The sequence below is a fragment of the Schistocerca piceifrons genome, chromosome 7, assembly GCF_021461385.2.
Source record: "Schistocerca piceifrons isolate TAMUIC-IGC-003096 chromosome 7, iqSchPice1.1, whole genome shotgun sequence".
In the NCBI taxonomy this organism is placed as follows: Eukaryota; Metazoa; Arthropoda; class Insecta; order Orthoptera; family Acrididae; genus Schistocerca; species Schistocerca piceifrons.
In genome coordinates, this window is record NC_060144.1 from 450,318,216 (window position 1) to 450,339,206 (window position 20,991).

Below are 20,991 nucleotides of genomic sequence, written 5' to 3' on the forward strand. Positions count from 1 at the left end.
GCATAATGGCTTCACTTCCACTCCATTCCATAACTCAGAGCTGTTTCCCTCCATTCCTATTCTCTATTACATTACATTACTAATTGTTCTTTTCCTTTTTTACTTTCCTCTCTTTTTAGGACTACATGCCCACACAGATTGTAGGTGGAGAGTCTCATGTTTCACATTCTTCATCTCATGTCCCAAATTTTTCACCACCAATGTAATAATTCCTGGTTCTTAAATTTATCACTTTATCTCCCTTCACAATCATGTTTTTTAATGTGTTTTCCTGTACCTTCCTGTGCCATAAGTACTTTGTTGCACACTGTTCCTAACTGCCCCCCCCCCCCTTTCTCCCTTGCCTTATTCAAGCACACACCTTACTGACTTCACCTAATCCAATTAAACCTGCTACCACAATCCTTCACACATATCCACCTATCGACCTGCACCCCCCCCCCCCCCCATTTTCTTTTTACAATCCCACAAAATTTTATGTAATTTGATGTGTTTTGTATCCTCCACTATTGATCCTTCCACCTTCCATCTGCGCCAACACAAAAGTTTCCCCAATCCCACGTTTGGTTCCTGCATTGTTATCCAACTCATGGTGTCCGAAGGAGCCACTGGCTCCGAAAGCTTGTCAATCACAAAGGTCTTTTATGTGTGTGTTCTGCCGTCGCTTGGTGAGTAGATTTTTATCTATCCAATTAAATAATTTCATCAATAATTGATTGTTTTCATTGTTATACCTGCTGACAGAGATTCACCACCATGTTTATAAACCTCAGGAATTACCTGACTGAGGGGCTCTGCCAGCTGTCAGGTACACCCATCTACAAGCCAAGCTACAGTGACCCCCTCCAGAAATCCAGCAGGATTATGTGCATCCCAGAACCTCTGCCCTGAGTCTGTCTCCTTCCTCACTACCAACACTCCTTACACTCCTACCTTGTTTATGCTTCCTAAAGTACAAAAACCCTACCACCCAACGCATCCAATTGTGGCTGGTTACTGTGTCCCCACAGACACTGTCTTTGCCCTTGTGTACCAAAATCTTCAGCCTATTACCCACAACCTACCCTCCAAAATAAAAGAAACCAACTACAGGGTGGCACACGAAATGTGTTACCATTTTGTTTTTGTATATATACTTTATTGGCAATACAGTCTGAAAGGAACATATACTACAATGAAGAGCCATCCATGGAGATTTGTTCTAACTCAGCACATGCTCAATATGTCCACCATTTCATTTCCTAACTTCCTTCAAACGAACACTGAAGTTAGTGAGTACCCTACGGTACATGTCTTCCGTAATTTCACTGCAAGCTTGAAGACTAAGTCCTCTGAGCTCCGTAAACTTCACAGCTTCTTGCTACTGCCTTGCCCTTCAACACACAGTGGTTCATGCAAGATGGAGCAAGGCCACATACTGCAAACGCTGTGTTGGAGTTTTTACACAAGCATTTCGACATGCGGATCATTTCACTCAGGTTTCCAGGTCGCTTCAATGATGGACAAAAATGGCCCCCCAATAGTCCAGACCTCAATCCATGTGACTTTTTTCTTTGAGGGTACCTAAAGGAAAAAATTTTCCCGAAACGTCCACATGATTTAATGGAGCTCAGAAGACTTATTCTTCGAGCTTGCAGTTAAATTACGGAAGACATGTGCCGTAGAGTAATCACTAACTCCAGTGTTCGTTTGAAGGAAGTTAGGAAACGAAATAGTGGACATATTCAGCATGTGCTGAGTTAGAACAAATCTCCATGGGCAGCTCTTCATTGTAGTGTATGTTCCTTTCAGATTGTATTGACAATAAAGTTTATATTGAAAAACAAAATAGTAACACATTTCGTGCGCCACCCTGTATTTCCTTTAGTGTCCCTCCCACAATTCCTTATCCTTTACCACCCGAAACCCTGCTTGCCACTATCAATGCCACCTCCCTCTATACTAACACCCCAACATCCATAGCATTGCCCCTGTTGGACACTACCTCTCCCAATGCCTGACCGACACCAAATGCACTAGCTTATTCCTGGTCACCGTGGCCAACTGTAACTTTCTTTGATGACTACTTTACAGCCTGTACCATCTGGATTTATCCCACCAACAACAGCTTTTCTCACCTGTGCAGGTGAGAACTCTCCCTACAATGTATCCTTTGTGCCCATAAGCCCCCTGGTCCCCATTTTAGCTAGTCCCTGCCCTCTGCCTCCCTGTCCACTTCTCTATTCCCAATCCAGTACACAAACGCCTTCTATCCCACCAATGCACTTATCCTTTACTCTTCTCCCCCCCCCCCTCCCCACCCCCCACCGCCCCACCTAGTACAGCCTCATCATGCTACTCCTACCAGCCCTACTCTGTCCCCACCATGTACCTGCACACTCCCACAGGCAGCACTAGCAACTTTCCCCACCGCTGCCTTGCTACCCCTCTCCCTCTCTAGCCCATCTCTTTCTTATCCCCATTACCCACCCCAGCTACACTGCTGCTCACTTCAGACAGCCCCAGATAGGCCTTAGTGACTGGAGGCAGTGGTCACGCGTGTACTGTGTGAAGGTGAATGAGTTTTCCACATTTGAAGGACTCTATCCAGAAGCTGAAATATTTGTAGCAATCTCTTTCATTTTGCTTCTCTAGGTCTCAATGCCATATCTATGTGGTGAGTAGCAATCTTTTCCATGTTGTTCTCATTGCATTCTGGAAGTTCCAGGATGTCATTCCAGCATATGTGACACATAAAACCACAGAAGTTATTGAACTAGAAACCATAATCAGTCTCTTCTTCTTAGCTAGCATTACCAGAAGTAACATACAAAGCTTAACAGATCTGTGGGGAATTGATGGTGACAGTACTGAAAAACTGTGTCTCGCAATGAACATAAAATGTTTCAAGTTCATCATCTGCTGCCTTAGATTTGACAATAGTGCAATACTTGATGAAAGGGGAAAATTAGACAAGATAATAATGATTATGGAAATATTTTCAATGTTTGTACAGAAGTATCAGAAGTCCTATATTCTTGGAGAAAATGTTACAGAAGATGAGAAACTGGATTGATTCCATGGAAGATCACCTTTCATCAATACATACACAGAAAACCAAATAAATACGGCAGTAAAATATTTGCTCTTGTGGATTCCCGTGTATTTTTCTGGCATAATTTGGAAACGGACGCCAGATTGTTGGGTTGGGTTGTTTCGGGGAGAAGACCAGACAGCGAGGTCATCGGTCTCATCGGATTAAGGAAGGACGGGGAAGGAAGTCGGCCGTGCCCTTTCAAAGGAACCAGCCCAGCATTTGCCTAGAGCGATTTAGGGAAATCACGGAAAACTAAATCAGGCTGGCTGGACGCGGGATTGAACCATCGTCCTACCGAATGCAAGTCCAGCACCAGGTTGCCAACAGAAGGATTATAGCTTATAAACAACAAATCTCCAGATACTGTACTACATTTGTGTGAACCTATTTATGCATCGAGTTGAAACATAATGACAGACAACTAGTTTATCAGCTTGGATTGATAGATGAGTTAGAAAGAATTTTTTTTTCTTTTATTGTGATGCAGAACAAATGTGTGCGAGATTCCTCTGGCATTAGTTACCAGTAAAGAAAATGTTGTCCACAGCTCACTTTCTGGCTTCAAGAAAAACTGTACTCTTGTTTACTACATTTCTAAAAAGGGAAATGTGTGATCCTGGGCTCAAATTTGCATGAGAATAACTCAACAGATGCTGGCACAGGAGACGAACAGAAGCCATACATGGTAACATTTTCACAATGGCACCGACGGTTGAGATAACGCTAAAGATACGCTGATCCCTTCGTATGATGTTGCAAGAAATGGGCACTCATGTACCTTGCGCCACTACTAGTCCTTTCCTCTCCTATTCCACTCGCAAAAGAGCAAGGAAAAGACAACTGTGTTAAAGCATCTGTTAGAGCCATAATTTTTCACATCTTATCTTCATAGTCCCTATGCAAAACGTATGTTGGAGGCAGTAGAATCATTCTGCAGTCTGCCTCAAATCATGGTTCTCTAAATTTGCGCAACAGTACCTTACAAAAAGGGCATTGACTTCCCTCCAGGAATTCCCATTTGAGTTCACGAAGCACCTCCATACTACTTGTGTGCCCATCTCTAAGCCTTTCACCCATATATATTGCAATTATCAATATGCCTGGAATCGATGCATAAATAGTTTATTTTGGCAGCAATGAAAATTGTATTGGGAGAAATTGATCCCTGAAACAACCATCTTATGCGTTACTTTCACCTCAGTTGGTTTGAAGACATCTGGAGACCTCAAGAATTCATGTAGATCTGCAACAGAGGCTAAAACATTATGCACCAAAATTTGAAGAACAAGCAGAAGATGAATGCACAAAAGTAGAAAAACTGAAATGGGGTTGAAGAGGAAAAGGTACAATACTTGCTCAGGAAAGCAAAGACTATCAAATACTGTTGCAAAACGTGTCAAAAGACGATTTGTTTTATATTTCAGAGTAAGAATTTTTAATAGCTATTTGAGATGCAAGAGTATGGGAAACTTTGATCAAGCTGCATTTGGAGATCTTATATGCCTGCATTAACAACAATGTTTCAACAGTATCTTTAAAATCAAAGAAGTCAGTTTTATGTATCGGAAATACAAGGAGTGCATTCCTAACTATGGATTACTCAATGCACTTGTGTAAAACTAGCAGAACAAAAAGTTCCTTATCTTTCTTGGTTTCTCTGTAACTTCACAATGTCTTGGTCACAGATCAAAAAAACTGTGCCCATTCACCAAAACTGTGTGTTATCTCATCCAACCATCCCAAACTAAACAGAGGAGATCTTGACCCATGACACTTGGAACTCCAGATGGGAGCACTCTTGACGCAAAGGACATGTGCCATACAGCAATGAATGTTTGAAACATTTTCTCCATGATTTGATACTGGGAAAAAATCTAGGAGTATGCAACAGAATACCAGTAATACAACTGCATTCAAAATGCATTTTGTGAAAAAAATGGCACTTTGAATGTTTCCCAGTTTCACTCCCCAACTGATATACAAATATTACTATTGTTGTTGTGCCCATATGTCCTCTTTGCTTTTCTGTAAAGATATTTGCCATTTATAATGTGCTTAGTTAGGAAATTTAATATAAAGCAAGTGAACCAGAGACGTGATCTTGTTGCACAGAACACCATATCTGATTGAAGGTTAAATTCCAGGTCAACAGTCACTGATTAAGCAGGTCACGACAATAATGGTTTATCCACTGTTGAAATTTGGAGCAGTACGTTTGTTGTCAGAAATCCAGATTCAAGATTCACTGACAGTATCTCTAGAAAGAGCAATCCATCTATAAAGGAGAATTATTACAAACATGTCTGAAGGATTCATGAGATCTGTTCAAGGAAATGTGACATTTATAAAGTTAAGATAATAGGCAGTAGTGATAAGATCCGAGTAGGAGTAGGAGAAAGAGGAGGAGCTGGTTTTTGGGTGCAAAATAAACACCATGCTCATATGTGCCCTAGTACAATATGACACATTACTTACTTACAGGTAATCTTACTTCAATAATGTTCCACAACACAAATTAGCAACTTTCAGAGAATGTAATGCAATATCATATTTGAGAGGTTGAGAAAAGCCATTCCTCCAGGCCAGACCTGTGAGTAGAAGCAATCCTCCTAAACCCTGCCAATGTAAACAGTGCTTGTCCTCTTACATTTAGAAATTGGGTCATTTCATAACGTTCCCTTTCATTTTGTGGAAGCTTAATGTAGTGATGTTAACCATGGTGAATAATTTAGTGGAATACGATATTAGGAGCAGAAATTAATAAACAATCTGCAAGTCTGGGAAGGATAAATAGAATAAACCTCTCCATTCAAGAAAATACCAGCAGTAAAATGCTAAAATTATAACAGACTTATGTGGTTGCTTGCTCACAAAATCAGAGCGACCAGCTGCCTTGTAATGAACAAGAATCTCTTACACTTCTGGTGTCCTTTTTTACATAGATAGCTTCTTCGCCCCCACCCCCCACCCTGATGCACCTAATGCCTACGGAAATACATACAAAACAAGTATTGTCTCACCATCGCAACAGGTGGGTTCTCCACATAGGGTCTGACTGATCTGCACCTCCTTTTCCACTTCCACATATCTATTCTTCTTTCCTGCTAGATGAAAGAACTAACCGTTACAAACTCAAAAAAATTTTTTTTCTCTATTTTTAATGTACCTATCGACAGCACTGAAATTTTGGATCCGCAACCTAAGTGCTGACCACGAATTTTGACCATTTAGTCAATCAATTTCTGGTCATCTCCTTCAATAGGTTTCTTTTCCGAATTCAGCCAGTATCTTTTCATTTGTTCTGATCTTTTACATGTGTAAAATTCAATACAGCAAAATTAACATGCATTTTTTAAAAAATATTCATGCTGTAGATTTTGCCTCAAAAAAAGTTTACACATTTTATTGTTTGTCATTTGTCTACTTTTGGTTTAAACCTTATTTATATGTTTTTCATTTTATTTAAATTTTCTGTTTTGTTTTGTAAATCGTCAAGTATTATTTCTAGCTCTTTCATATCCTCCCTGATTTCCTTTATCCATCTTTACTTGTTGCTTCATATTCCAAAGTTTCTCTATAATTATTCTCAATAATCTGCTTTCAGGTACCCTCATAATGTGACCGAAACGAGAAATATATATTTTTCTGTATGGTATCTGGAATGGGCTCCAGTTCTCTGTGCACCACTTCATTTGACACTATCCATCATTGTTCATCTTTTCTGATATTTCTTATTTATGCATGTTCTAGCTATTCTTCTCTTAGGATTCTGTTGATTTTGCTTTTCTGGGTGGCTAATCATGGTACAAGTGTACACGTGAACTGATGAGACACTGTGTATCAAGATTTTAAAGGCAATTCTGGTGATGGTTGTGGCCAATATGCATTACCGTGTATATTTTAACAAAATAAAATATCAACAGCAATCAAGATGAACAATTATACTGACTACGGACAATGATCACAGTCTCGTACAATTATTTCCTGCCATTTACAAACAAATGCTTCCTTCACGTAATCTGTGCAGCTATGAGACACACCTACCTTTAAATGATTCTAACTTCTATTTTAAAAATATTTAGCTCTCTTAGCACATCATTGCATTTAAAGCACGGATATTGAATGTATGTCACCTATTTCTCAGACCTGTACAGTTATATTGCCACATCCATCACTTTATAACCCATTAATGTTGAACATTGACACTTCAAAAGATAAATCTCTAGTGTTGTTGTTGTTGTGGTCTTCAGTCCTGAGACTGGTTTGATGCAGCTCTCCATGCTACTCTATCCTGTGCAAGCTTCTTCATCTCCCAGTACATACTGCAATCTACATCCTTCTGAATCTGCTTAGTGTATTCATCTCTTGGTCTCCCTCTACGATTTTTACCCTCCACGCTGCCCTCCAATACTAAATTGGTGATCCCTTGATGCCTCAGAACATGTCCTACCAACCGATCCCTTCTTCTGGTCAAGTTGTGCCACAAACTTCTCTTCTCCCTAATCTTATTCAATACTTCCTCATTGGTTATGTGATCTACCCATCTAATCTTCAGCATTCTTCTGTAGCACCACATTTTGAAAGTTTCTATTCTCTTCTTGTCTAAACTATTTATCGTCCATGTTTCACTTCCATACATTGCTACACTCCATACAAATACTTTCAGAAACGACTTCCTGACACTTAAATCTATACTCTATGTTAACAAATTTCTCTTCTTCAGAAACGCTTTCCTTGCCATTGCCAGTCTACATTTGATATCCTCTCTACTTTGACCATCATCAGTTATTTTGCTACCCAAATAGCAAAACTCCTTTACTACTTTAAGTGTCTCATTTCCTAATCTAATACCCTCAGCATCACACAACTTAATTTGACTACATTCCATTTTCCTCGTTTTGCTTTTGTTGATGTTCATCTTACATCCTCCTTTCAAGACACTGTCCATTCCATTCAACTGTTCTTCCAAGTCCTTTGCTGTCTCTGACAGAATTACAATATCATCGGCGAACCTTAAAGTTTTTATTTCTTCTCCATGGATTTTAATACCTACTCCGAATTTTTCTTTTGTTTCCTTTACTGCTTGCTCAATATACAGATTGAACAACATCGGGGAGAGACTACAACCCTGTCTTACTCCCTTCCCAACCACTGCTTCCCTTTCATGTCCCTCGACTCTTATAACTGCCATGTGGTTTCTGTACAAATTGTAAATAGCCTTTCGCTCCCTGTATTTTACCACTGCCACCTTTAGAATTTGAAAGAGAGTATTCCAGTCAACATTGTCAAAAGCTTTCTCTAAGTCTACAAATGCTAGAAACGTGGGTTTGCCTTTCCTTAATCTTTCTTCTAAGATAAGTCGTAAGGTCAGTATTGCCTCACGTGTTCCAGTGTTTCTACGCAATCCAAACTGATCTTCCCCGAGGTTGGCTTCTACTAGTTTTTCCATTCGTCTGTAAAGAATTCGTGTTAGTATTTTGCAGCTGTGACTTATTAAACTGATTGTTCGGTAATTTTCACATCTGTCAACATCTGCTTTCTTTGGGATTGGAATTACTATATTCTTCTTGAAGTCTGAGGGTATTTCGCCTGTTTCATACATCTTGCTCACCAGATGGTAGAGTTTTGTCAGGACTGGTTCTCCCAAGGCCGTCAGTAGTTCCAATGGAATGTTGTCTACTCCGGGGGCCTTGTTTCGACTCAGGTCTTTCAGCGCTCTGTCAAACTCTTCACGCAGTATCGTATCTCCCATTTCATCTTCATCTACATCCTCTTCCATTTCCATAATATTGTCCTCAAGCACATCGCCCTTGTATAGACCCTCTATATACTCCTTCCACCTTTCTGTTTTCCCTTCTTTGCTTAGAACTGGGTTTCCATCTGAGCTCTTGATATTCACACAAGTCGTTCTCTTATCTCCAAAGGTCTCTTTAATTTTCCTGTAGGCAGTATCTATCTTACCCCTAGTGAGATAAGCCTCTACATCCTTACATTTGTCCTCTAGCCATCCCTGCTTAGCCATTTTGCACTTCCTGTTGATCTCATTTTTGAGATGTTTGTATTCCTTTTTGCCTGCTTCATTTACTGCATTTTTATATTTTCTCCTTTCATCAATTATATTCAATATTTCTTCTGTTACCCAAGGATTTCTACTAGCCCTCGTCTTTTTACCTACTTGATCCTCTGCTGCCTTCACTACTTCATCCCTCAAATCTACCCTTTCTTCTTCTACTGTATTTCTTTCCCCCATTCCTGTCAATTGCTCCCATATGCTCTCCCTGAAACTCTGTACAACCTCTGGTTCTTTCAGTTTATTCAGGTCCCATCTCCTTAAATTCCCACCTTTTTTGCAGTTTCTTCAGTTTTACTCTACAGGTCATAACCAATAGATTGTGGTCAGAGTCCACATCTGCACCTGGAAATGTCTTACAATTTAAAACCTGGTTTCTAAATCTCTGTCTTACCATTATATAATCTATCTGATACCTTTTAGTATCTCCAGGGTTCTTCCATATTCGTCATCTGCAGAGCTAGTTGGCATATAAACTTGTACTACTGTAGTAGGTGTGGGCTTCGTATCTATCTTGGCCACAATAATGCGTTCACTATGCTGTTTGTAGTAGCTTACCCGCATTCCTATTTTCCTATTCATTATTAAACCTACTCCTGCATTACCCCTATTTGATTTTGTGTTTATAACCCTGTAGTCACCTGACCAGAAGTCTTGTTCCTCCTGCCACCAAACTTCACTAATTCCCACTATATCTAACTTCAACCTATCCATTTCCCTTTTTAAATTTTCTAACCTACCTGCCCGATTAAGGCAGTGTAAAGAATGAAAATGAGTCAAACTCTCTTCCAGAACTGAGAAATATGCTAAAAGGTAACAACTTAGAGAATGTTTACCCAAATCTGAACATAGCTCTTCAAATATAGTTGAGTACTCCTGTTTCCATAGAAAGGTAATTTTTTTGCTGCAAGATGCATACACAATTATTTGAAGACATCACAAAAACAAGATCGTCTTAGTTATCTTGATGTTCTTGCTATTGACTCAGGCTTAATAATGGAAATGGGCTATGAATAAATCATGCACTTGCTTGTAAATGAAGGACAAGGAAAACCCCTTCTTATCTATCAAATTATCGGTGTTTTATCCCTGGTACCTTTCTAAATGTAATTTAAGTTGTTTGCATTGTTTCTATTATTTTCATAAAATCAAAATTATAGTGTTTGAAATTATATTTATTGCATGACACTATATTAAGTTTTTCTATTTGCAATTTTTATAAATGTAAGATTTTGCAATTCATATGCAAGTATTACATAGACAAAAAACATGCCCACTTGTTATGCAAACTTCCTTTTCTAAAGCTAGCTCGTTCTTCTAGTAACAAATTGTTTGGAACGTAACCATTCATTAAATATTTTTCTATATACTTTACAATGAAATGACAAAAGCTATGGGATAGTGATACGCACATATGCAGATGGAGGTAGTATCACATACACGATGTATAAAAGAGCAGTGCATTGGCAGAGCTGTTATTTGTACTCAGGTGATTCAGGCGAAAAAGTTCCCAACTTGATTATGGGCACACAATCAAAATTAACAGACTTTGAATGCAGAATGGTAGTTGGAACTAGATGTATGGGACAGTCCATTTTGAAAATTGTTAGAGAATGCAATATTCCGAGATCCACAGTATCAAAAATTGGCTGAGAATATCAGATTTTAGGCGTTACCTCTCATCACAGACAACGCAATGGCCAAAGGCCTTCACTTTAATGACCGAGAGCAGCAGTGTTTTGTGTAAAATTGTCAGTACTAACAGACAAGCAACACTGCATGAAATAACAACGGAAATCAATGTGGGACGTATGACGAACATATCCATTAGGACAGTGCGGCGAAATCTGGCATTAATGGGCTATGGCAGCAGACAACCGGTGCGAGTTAACAGCATAATAAAGCCTGCAGCACCTCTTCTGGGCTCGTGATCAAATCAGCTGGACCATATATGACTGGAAAACTGTGGCCTCGTCATATGAGTCCCGATTTCAGTTGGTAAGACCTGATAGTAGGGTATGAGTGTGGTGAAGACTCCACTAAGCAGTGGGCCCAAGTTGTCAACAAGGCACTGTGCAAGCTGGTGGTGACACCATAATGGTATGGGCTGTGTTTACATAGAATGGATTGGATCTTCTGGTCTAACTGAACTGATCGTTGACCAGATGTGGTTATCCAGAATGAGATTTTCACTCTGCAGCGGAGTGTGCACTGATATGAAACTTCCTGGCAGATTAAAACTGTGTGCCGGACCGAGACTCGAACTCGGGACCTTTGCCTTTCGCGGGCAAGTGCTCTACCAACTGAGCTACCCAAGCACGAGTCACGCCCCATCCTCACAGCTTTACTTCTGCCAGTACCTCGTCTCCTACCTTCCAAACTTAACAGAAGCTCTCCTGCGAACCATGCAGAACTAGCACTCCTGAAAGAAAGGATATTGCGGAGACATGGCTTAGCCACAGCCTGGGGGATGTTTCCAGAATGAGATTTTCACACTGCAGCGGAGTGTGCGCTGATATGAAACTTCCTGGCAGATTAAAACTGTGTGCCGGACCGAGACTCGAACTCGCGAAAGGGAAAGGTCCTGAGTTTGAGTCTCAGTCCGTCACACAGTTTTAATCTGCCAGGAAGTTTCAGATGTGGTTATGTTCAGCTACTTAGTGGCCATTTGCAGCCATTCATGAACTTCATGTTCCCAAACAAAGATGGAATTTTTATGGATGAAAATGTGCAACATCAGAACATTCTGGACAGTTCAAGTGACCGATATGGCCACCCAGAATGCCCAACATGAATCCAAACGAACATTTATGGGACATAATCGACAAATCAGTTCGTGCACAAAATCCTGCACCAGCAACACTTTTGAAATTATAGACAGCTGTAGAGGCATCATGACTCAATATTTCTGCAGGGGACTTCCAATGACTTGTTGAGTACATGCCATGTCGATTTGTTGCACAGTACTGGGCAAAAGGTGGTCTGACACAATATTAGGAGGTATCCCATGACTTCTGTCACCTCAGTGTATATGTGGTGTTTGATAAATGCATTTCCCTGTAGTTTGTTGTCATACTTACACCACTTTTTTCAAACACAGATTTTACCAGAGCTTTTTTCCAGACATTGGGAACTTTGGAACACTGCAGCAAAACACACTGTTTAAAGAATTTACTGTCATATTTCAATAGTTCCGAATTAATTCAATCAAAATCATATGTTTTTTTTTTTTTAGTTTTTATGGTTCTAAGTGCAGTTTCCAGGTCTGTAATTGTTGTATCAAAACTTTTATCTTCTTATTCTCATTCTTTTTCCTCTGATACGTCAGCAAACTAGGACTTTTTATAACGCTCAATCCAGTGGGCAACAGCATTAAAATTTAGACTGACAAGGCCCCTTTCTGCTTGATTAAGATCTTTGATTACTTTATATGCCATTGTCACCTGTGTACATCATCCACTATTTTACTAACAAATCTGTTCCATAATTCCTCATGTGCATTTCATATAATATTCATTGTAAAAATTCATTTTTGCTTATGTACTGTATAAGCTCTAGGTATAAACAGGGCAAAAAAAAAAAAAAAAAAAAAAAAAAAAGACATGAGTGCAAGGGGTAGAGATTTCTCAAACAAACTCCAATCTTCTTCTTCTTTATGACTTGCCCCAGCTGGTGGCAGGATCCGCTGAGTGGATTCGCTTTCTACATTTTGTTCAGTCGTGGACCATGCTTGGATGAAGATTTACAGCCTTCAGATCATTGTGCAGTGTGTTGCCCCATCATACTCTTGGTCATCCCTTCTGTCTCTTTCCTGTGATTTCTACTGTGTATGCCACCTTTGCAGTGGTATCATCCTCCGGACACATCAGATGTCTGAACCATTGCAAATGACTTTCTTGCATATGCCACCTAATCCTCTTAAGTCTCCATGACTCCCAATCACTGTTTTGCCTCTTTTGTGGCTGGCCAACACTTGGTGCCATCCATCAAGGGATGCCACCCATCCATCTAAGCATCTTAAGTCTCCACAACCTCCAATCATTGTTCTGCTTCTTTTGTGGCAAGCCAGCACTTGATATCGTCTGTTGTCATTCACCTCTTCATCCGAGCTGCCTGCATCATTGTGTTGACCTCTTCTGCAAGATGGCCATCACGAGACATTGCAGATCTGAGATACCTGAATTTTAGAAAATCCAGGATCCCAACGCAACTCACAAACACGAATGCAGCCTCAGGCAACTGAAACCACACTGCGAGCAGCAGCACCAGAATGGTGACTGGGTGGGGGTAAGGAGGAGGCTGCAGCGGGAAGGGGGAGGGGGAGGGGGAGGGATAGCATGGTGGGGGTGGCAGATAGAGAAGTGCTGAAGGTTAGACTGAGGTCAGGGGAGAGGTGGGTGGGGGGGGGGGGGGGAGTATCGGAAAAGGAGAGAAATAAAAACACTGGGTGTGGTCGTGGAATGACAGCTGTGTAATGCTGGAAGGGAACAGGGAAGGGGCTGAATGGGTGAGGACTGACTAACGAAGGTTGAGGCCAGGAGGGTTACAAGAACATAAGATGTAATACAGGGAAAGTTCCCACCTGCACAATTCAGAAAAGCTGGTGTTGGTGGGAAGATCCATATGGCACAGGCTGTGAAGCAGTGTCATTGAAAAGAAGAACATCATGTTTGGCACTGTGTTCAGCAACAGGGTGGTTCACTTGTTTCCTGGCAGACAGCTTGATAGGTGCCATGCCTACATAGAATGCAGCACAGTGGTTACAGCTTAGCTTGTAGACCACATGACCGGTTTCACAGGTAGTCCTGCCTTTGATGGGATAGGTGATGTTAGTGACTGCAATGGAGTAGGTGGTGGTAGCAGGATTACCCACACCCAGTCACCACTCCCATCATGCATCCTCCCACTGCATGCATCTACTCTTGGTAGATCTTCTCTGTCAACAATGATGGTTTGAACTTGTCACAGATCTGATGTCATGTACTCATTTTCCTTTTGTCGAGTCGCAATCTATACCATGCAAGGCACTCATACCCCTCTTGTGTTTGGTGCTGGAGATGAAACTTTCTCCACAGAGAACACAAAATGATCAGCATACGGAAGTGTCCATGGTAATATCATGTGCAAGTTTCATGTGACAGGGTCCATCACAAAACTAAACAACAGTTGTGATAAGGCCGAGCCTTGGTGGTTTTCTACTGTGACATGAAAGTCTTTGACACTCCTGCAGCTGCTTGGACACAGCTCCTCATTTCTACACACAAAAGCTATAACCAGTTACAAGATAAGCTAGAATGCCATGGCCTCTAACCTCTAAACAGAGTGGGTCATGTGGCAGCCAATCAAAAGCCTTTCCGAGGTCTAGAAATGCGAAGTGCAGTGGTTTGTTCTTCTTGCAGTATTTTTCAACCAGTAACATGGATGGTGTCAAGTTGTGCAACAATTTTTCAAAAACCCGGCTCAGTCCTTGCGATCTCGCAAATCCTTTTGTCAAGAATGCATGAATGCATTCGGAGATCTTAATCGCATGGCTCAGTAATCTGGTCGAACAGTAATCATAACACTCAGCAAGGCTTCCTTTCTTTTTGAAGATTGGTATTGTGATGTCCAGCTGCCAATCTGTAAGTATTCTACCTTCTCTGATCATCTGGTTGAAAAAAAAAAAAATGGTAGCCAATCTGCTGCATTTCAGTGCTGAGCACACCGTAACTCAGATGGGAGGTCATCAGGGCCAGTGGCTTTCCCTCTCTTCATCTCCTTCAGAGCAATCTCAGATTTGGCAATGTGGAAAAGGAGAGAAGTAGAGGGGGGGGGGGGGGGGGGCAGAAAAAAGCTGTGGGGGTGTTGGTAGACTAGGAGGCTATGTACTGCTGGAGTGGGAGCATGGAAGAGGACAGGTTGGTGAAGGACAGGGACTAACCAATGTTGAGGGCAGGGGGGTTATGTGAACATAGGACATACTGCAGGCATAGTTCCCACCTGGCAATTCAGAAAAAGCTAGTGTTGGTAGGAAGGATCCAGATGGCACAGGAAGTGAAGCAGTCACTGAAATGGAGAATTTTGCGTTGGGCAGCATGCTCTGCAACTGGGGGTTCCAGCTGTCTCTGGGCCACAGTTTGTCAGTGGCCATTCATGCGAACAAATAGCTTACTGGTTGTCGTATCCACGAAGAATGCAGCACTATGGTTGCAGCTTAGTTTCTAGGTGACATGACTGCTTTCCACAGGTAACCCCAACTGTTGATGGGATAGGTGATGCTTGTGACCTGACTGGCATATGTGGTGGTGTGGGGGTGCATAGGACATGTCTTGCATCTAGGTTGATTACATGGATATGAGCCATCATGACTTGTGGGCACCCCTAGATTCTGAGAAGAGCTTTACGACTTGAGATATGTTTGTTCAGTTAGCGAGAGAGTATCACAATTTTCAACAAATTCCTGTGGGATATGCAGCTAGAATTATGTGCAGTACGAATAAGATTATTCTAAAATTCTGAGATTGGGTGTTCCAGGACACATTAAGAAATTCTGAGAATCATCATTCGTTTCATACAACATTCCATTAATAAAATGAGCCACTAACAACTTCCGTCACACACTACACTGTGGTGTACAGAGTGTAGATGTTAATGTAGATGTATTTTACTCATAAATATTCAATTTCAAATCTTAAGCATGTAATGGAATGGTTTTATAGAGGATAAGCTGCTGGCATCCTTTATTTTGGATAATCGTGGCAATAACTTACGTCCCTGCATTGTTTATAACAAGGGAGGGCAACCAGCAGCCCACAGGCCAGGTCTGGCTCACAATTGGTTTCAATCCGGCCTAGAGAACAATTTCGCGGGGGAAAAAGTGAGGCGCTGCAGATTTTTGCTACAAAAGTTTTTAAGACACCTACTGTGTAATGTCATAAGTAAAGTAACAATGCTCGTGACGCATAAATAAGTGTCCATATCTGAAGTTGGGATGAACATAAAATGAATGTGCTCTCAAAAATGTGTATTTTGAGGCAAAAGTTTTTGGTGTTGGCACGTCATGAATGGGGTCCCATTTATACCAACACGTTACCCCGTAAACCATATCATCATGCACCTTCTAGCTTTGACTTCACTTGTTCAGAGTGCTACTGTCAGGTCATGTGAAGAGTTGGCCAATGATGATGATGATGATGATGATGATGATGATCGGTTTGTGGGACACTCAACTACTCGGTCATCAGCACCAGTACAAAGTTCCAATTTTTTCACAGTCCAGTTTTTTTTTTTTCACTGTCCATTCTAGCCACTGTCACAAATGATGAGGATGATGATGAAATGATGAGGACAACACAAATACCCAGTCACCGGGGAGAGAAAAATCCCCAAACCGGCCGGGAATCGAACCTGGGACCCCGTGATTCAGAGGTAGCACCACTAGCCACTAGACCACGAGCTGTGAACTGTGGGCAGTGAGGTTAAGTAAAAATGTGAATCAGGCCTGCAGGTCACCAAATGTCGCCCACACCTGGTTTATAACATAAAATAAAGAACTAGTAGATGTTGCACTGGTTATACAGCTCGTCATGAGCTACTGCGATAGAGCTCCTCTAATTTGATGTCACATGAGGAATCCTTTCTCAGCATTAATTTTTTAATCATTATTTTGACTGGATGGTCCATTCTCACAATCATATAAGTATTCATTATATTATTGTTTGAAGGAAAGCAGATTAAGTTTCAACTACTATTGATAAAGATATCATAAGGCACTCAGACATGCTCAGAGAGGAGGAGGATGAGGGAGGAAACTGTCCATGCCATTTTCAATAGAACAAGTGCAGCATTCACCTTAAACAAGTTAGGAAAGTTTAATCTGGATGACTGGTCAGTTATTTTACCCCAGACTTCTTACAAATGCTAGGAAAGTCTTAACCACAGCACCATCTCCCTTGCTGTTAAGGCTGAGCAGTTGGACTCATGTATGAAGTGTTTGCAGCCAAGGGGGAGTGTGGCAAAAACTTTAAAATTGTTAGGGAATCATTTCCTCTTTGTTGAAAAGCATCATACATTTTTAGAACATTCTGAAATTTTTAAAGCATTCAGTAAAAAGTTTTTCTACACAGTTAAAAATGTTCAAGTACTGTAATAAATTATTTATCAATCTCCCCCCCCCCCCCCTTTCCCATTCCACATGACAGGTTATATTGCCTCCCAGAAAATTGCAACTTCCTCCCAGGGACTCTGGTGTTTTTTATCTTAGTGACAACAGATTACAGGCAGGCAACAAAATCAGTTGTTACAACTGATCTTAAATGTAAAGCTAGAAGCTTAGTGAATTTGCAATAACTCAATAAGCTTTTACACTTCATGGTATTATCAGAAAATATTAACTTCAAATAAAATGTTAAGAAAAGCACATTTGGAGAAATATGACTCTAATATATATTTTTAAATAATACACACAATATTGGTTATAATACCTGGATCCCTCAGATTCTGGACTAGATGAGAAGAACTTTTGCATGAGATCAGTGTCGTGAACAAGAGACACACACAGCTGATTAAGCAGAACAACAATACGATTCTCAACTTCACCAGGAAAGCATTCACCAGCACATGCTGTCAGTAATTCTAGCAATGGTCGCAAAAATGCTTCATTAGCCAGCAAACTTCGCCCGTGAGTTCGTTCCCCAGAGCAGCCAGCCAGCAACTCATATAGTTTCAGCTGCTCCAGACGGAGGGTTGAACCATACCTTTGAACACAAATATCTTGGTAAATACTTAAACTGTGTTTTTGCATACAAGGAAATGAATGTTTTGCAATTAATGTGAATTAGCAAATATCATCATGAACAGTTTTCTGTCATGAATAATACTTAATCAGAGAAACTTTCTGTATTTTATAACCTAAAAGGACAATTTTCTTCTGGTAACAAATATAATTCATTTCATAAAAAAGAGGCAAATGTATTACCTCCCAGCACTTAAGCTCCAGGTGTAAAGTTTATTCAATAAATTCTGTGACAGTAGGTATTCCAGGCAAGAGAGAGATGATATGCGCTCTGCACAACTGGAAACTGGAGGAGATGGGGACTGCATCTCAAGCATTAATAATGTTGCCATCTGGGCCAAATGATTGACAACACTGACCACATCATCCTGAGATGGGCATGGAGATGGTGGCTAGAACAGAGCAGTAGTGTTACAGTTTACACTTTGTATTTACAAATATATGCTCAATACATTACAGATGAAATAAGTAACTAACACCATTGTTAATCTAGCTCTATAAGTCATATATAAAAACAAAAGGCTCTTGCTGATAGTGAAAATGAAAGAGCCAAGACTGAAAAGAGAGTAATTTTCGGAGAAAAAAATTAATTTGTACTACAACTGGAGTTAGGGTTCAGGCTTTTCAGAAGCTTATTGCTCTTTCTCTGTCACTAAAACTGGCAGTCATAACTTGCGAAGTATGTTTGTTTCTGGCAATTGTTATGAAAGTATTCAATTACAGTTCTGAAGGAGAATAAGTTACTAAGCCTTACATGCAGCCTACATACATTTTATGATAGTAAATGGTTAGCAGTCTGCGCATATACGGGTATCTGCGGTAATTGTTACACTAGTTTTGCATCACCTCAGTTCTGAGAGTTTTGGAACCTGTACAGAAAATTGGAATAGATATCAAATTAAACATTGTTTCCGCCCTTTTTATTGCTCATAAAAACCACACATTGCATGTTGTACCACCACACAATGACATCTTCAGAGGTGGTGGTCCAGACCGCTGTCTGTAGACACCTGTACCTCTAATACCCACTAGCATGTCCTCTTGCATTGATGCATGGCTGTATTCGTCATGGCATACTATCGACAAGTTCATCAAGGCACTGTTTGTCCAGATTGTCCCATTTCTCAATGGCGATTCAGCGTAGATCCCACAGAGTGGTTGGTGGTCACATCGTCCATAAACAGCCCTTTTCAATCTATCCCAGGTGTGTTCAATAGGGTTCACGTCTGGAGAACATGCTGGTCACTCTGACCGAACAATGTCGTTATCCTGAAAGAAATCATTCACAAGATGTGCACGATGGGAATACGAATTGTCATCCATGAAGACAAATACCTCGCCAACAGGCTGCCGATATGGTTGCACTATCAGTTGGAGGATTATTGTTGTTGTTGTTGTTGTTGTTGTTGTGGTCTTCAGTCCTGAGACTGGTTTGATGCAGCTCTCCATGCTACTCTATCCTGTGCAAGCTTCTTCATCTCCCAGTACTTACTGCAACCTACATCCTTCTGAATCTGTTTAGTGTATTCATTCCTTGGTCTCCCTCTATGATTTTTACCCTCCACACTGCCCTCCAATACTAAATTGGTGATCCCTTGATGCCTCAGAACATGTCCTACCAACTGGTCCCTTCTTCTTGTCAAGTTGTGCCACAAACTCCTCTTCTCCCCAATTCTATTCAATACCTCCTCAGTAGTTATGTGATCTACCCATCTAATCTTCAGCATTCTTCTGTAGCACCACATTTTGAAAGTTTCTATTCTCTTCTTGTCCAAACTATTTATCATCCATGTTTCACTTCTATACATGGCTACACTCCATACAAATACTTTCAGAAACGACTTCCTGACACTTAAATCTATACTCTATGTTAACAAATTTCTCTTCTACAGAAACGCTTTCCTTGCAGTTGCCAGTCTACATTTTATATCCTCTCTACTTCGACCATCATCAGTTATTTTGCTACCCAAATAGCAAACCTCCTTTACTACCTTAAGTGTCTCATTTCCTAATCTAATTCCCTCAGCATCACACAACTTAATTTGACTACATTCCATTATCCTCGTTTTGCTTTTGTTGATGTTCATCTTATATCCTCCTTTCAAGACACTGTCCATTCCATTCAAATGCTCTTCCAAGTCCTTTGCTGTCTCTCACAGAATTACAATATCATCGGCGAACCTCACAGTTTTTATTTCTTCTCCATGGATTTTAATACCTACTCCGAATTTTTCTTTTGTTCCCTTTACTGCTTGCTCAATATACAGATTGAACAACATCGGGGAGAGCTACAACCCTGTCTCACTCCCTTCCCAACCACTGCTTACCTTTCGTGCCCCTCGACTCTTATAACTGCCATGTGGTTTCTGTACAAATTGTAATAGCCTTTCGCTCCCTGTATCTTACACCTGCCACCTTTAGAATTTGAAAGAGAGTATTCCAGTCAACATTATCAAAGGCTTTCTCTAAGTCTACAAATGCTAGAAACGTAAGTTTGCCTTTCTTTAATCTATTTTCTAAGATAAGTCGTAGGGTCAGTGTTGACTCACGTGTTCCAATATTTCTACGGAATCCAAACTGATCTTCCCCAAGGTTGGCTTCTACTAGTTTTTCCATTCGTCTGTAAAGAATTCGCGTTAGTATTTTGCAGCTGTGGCTTATTAAACTGATTGTTCGGTAATTTTCACATCTGTCAACACCTGCTTTCTTTGGGATTGGAATTATTATATTCTTCTTGAAGGCTGAGGGTATTTCGCCTGTCTCATACATCTTGCTCACTAGATGGCAGAGTTTTGTCAGGAGTCGCTCTCCCGAGGCCGTCAGTAGTTCTAATGGAATGCTGTCTACTCCCGGGGCCTTGTTTCGACTCAGGTCTTTCAGCGCTCTGTCAAACTCTTCACGCAGTATCGTATCTCCCATTTCATCTTCATCTTCCATTTCCATAATATTGTCCTCAAGTACGTTGCCCTTGTATAGACTCTCTATATACTCCTTCCACCTTTCTGCTTTCCCTTCTTTGCTTAGAACTAGGTTTCCATCTGAGCTCTTGATATTCATACAAGTGGTTCTCCT

At 40.7% G+C, this 20,991-nt stretch overlaps 1 protein-coding gene across 2 annotated transcripts in view; it reads right to left on the bottom strand.

Moving 5' to 3' along the window:
• LOC124804654 (FHIP family protein AGAP011705) overlaps positions 1-20,991 on the bottom strand; it is a 228,100-nt gene that overhangs the window by 164,311 nt on the left and 42,798 nt on the right. For both annotated transcript variants that reach the window (XM_047264879.1, XM_047264878.1), the window contains exons 3-4: positions 18,103-18,311; positions 17,609-17,881 (exon numbers count right to left, since the gene is read on the bottom strand). In XM_047264879.1, the coding sequence (XP_047120835.1) occupies positions 17,609-17,881; positions 18,103-18,311 (482 nt within the window). The remainder of the gene's footprint in view (positions 1-17,608; positions 17,882-18,102; positions 18,312-20,991) is intronic.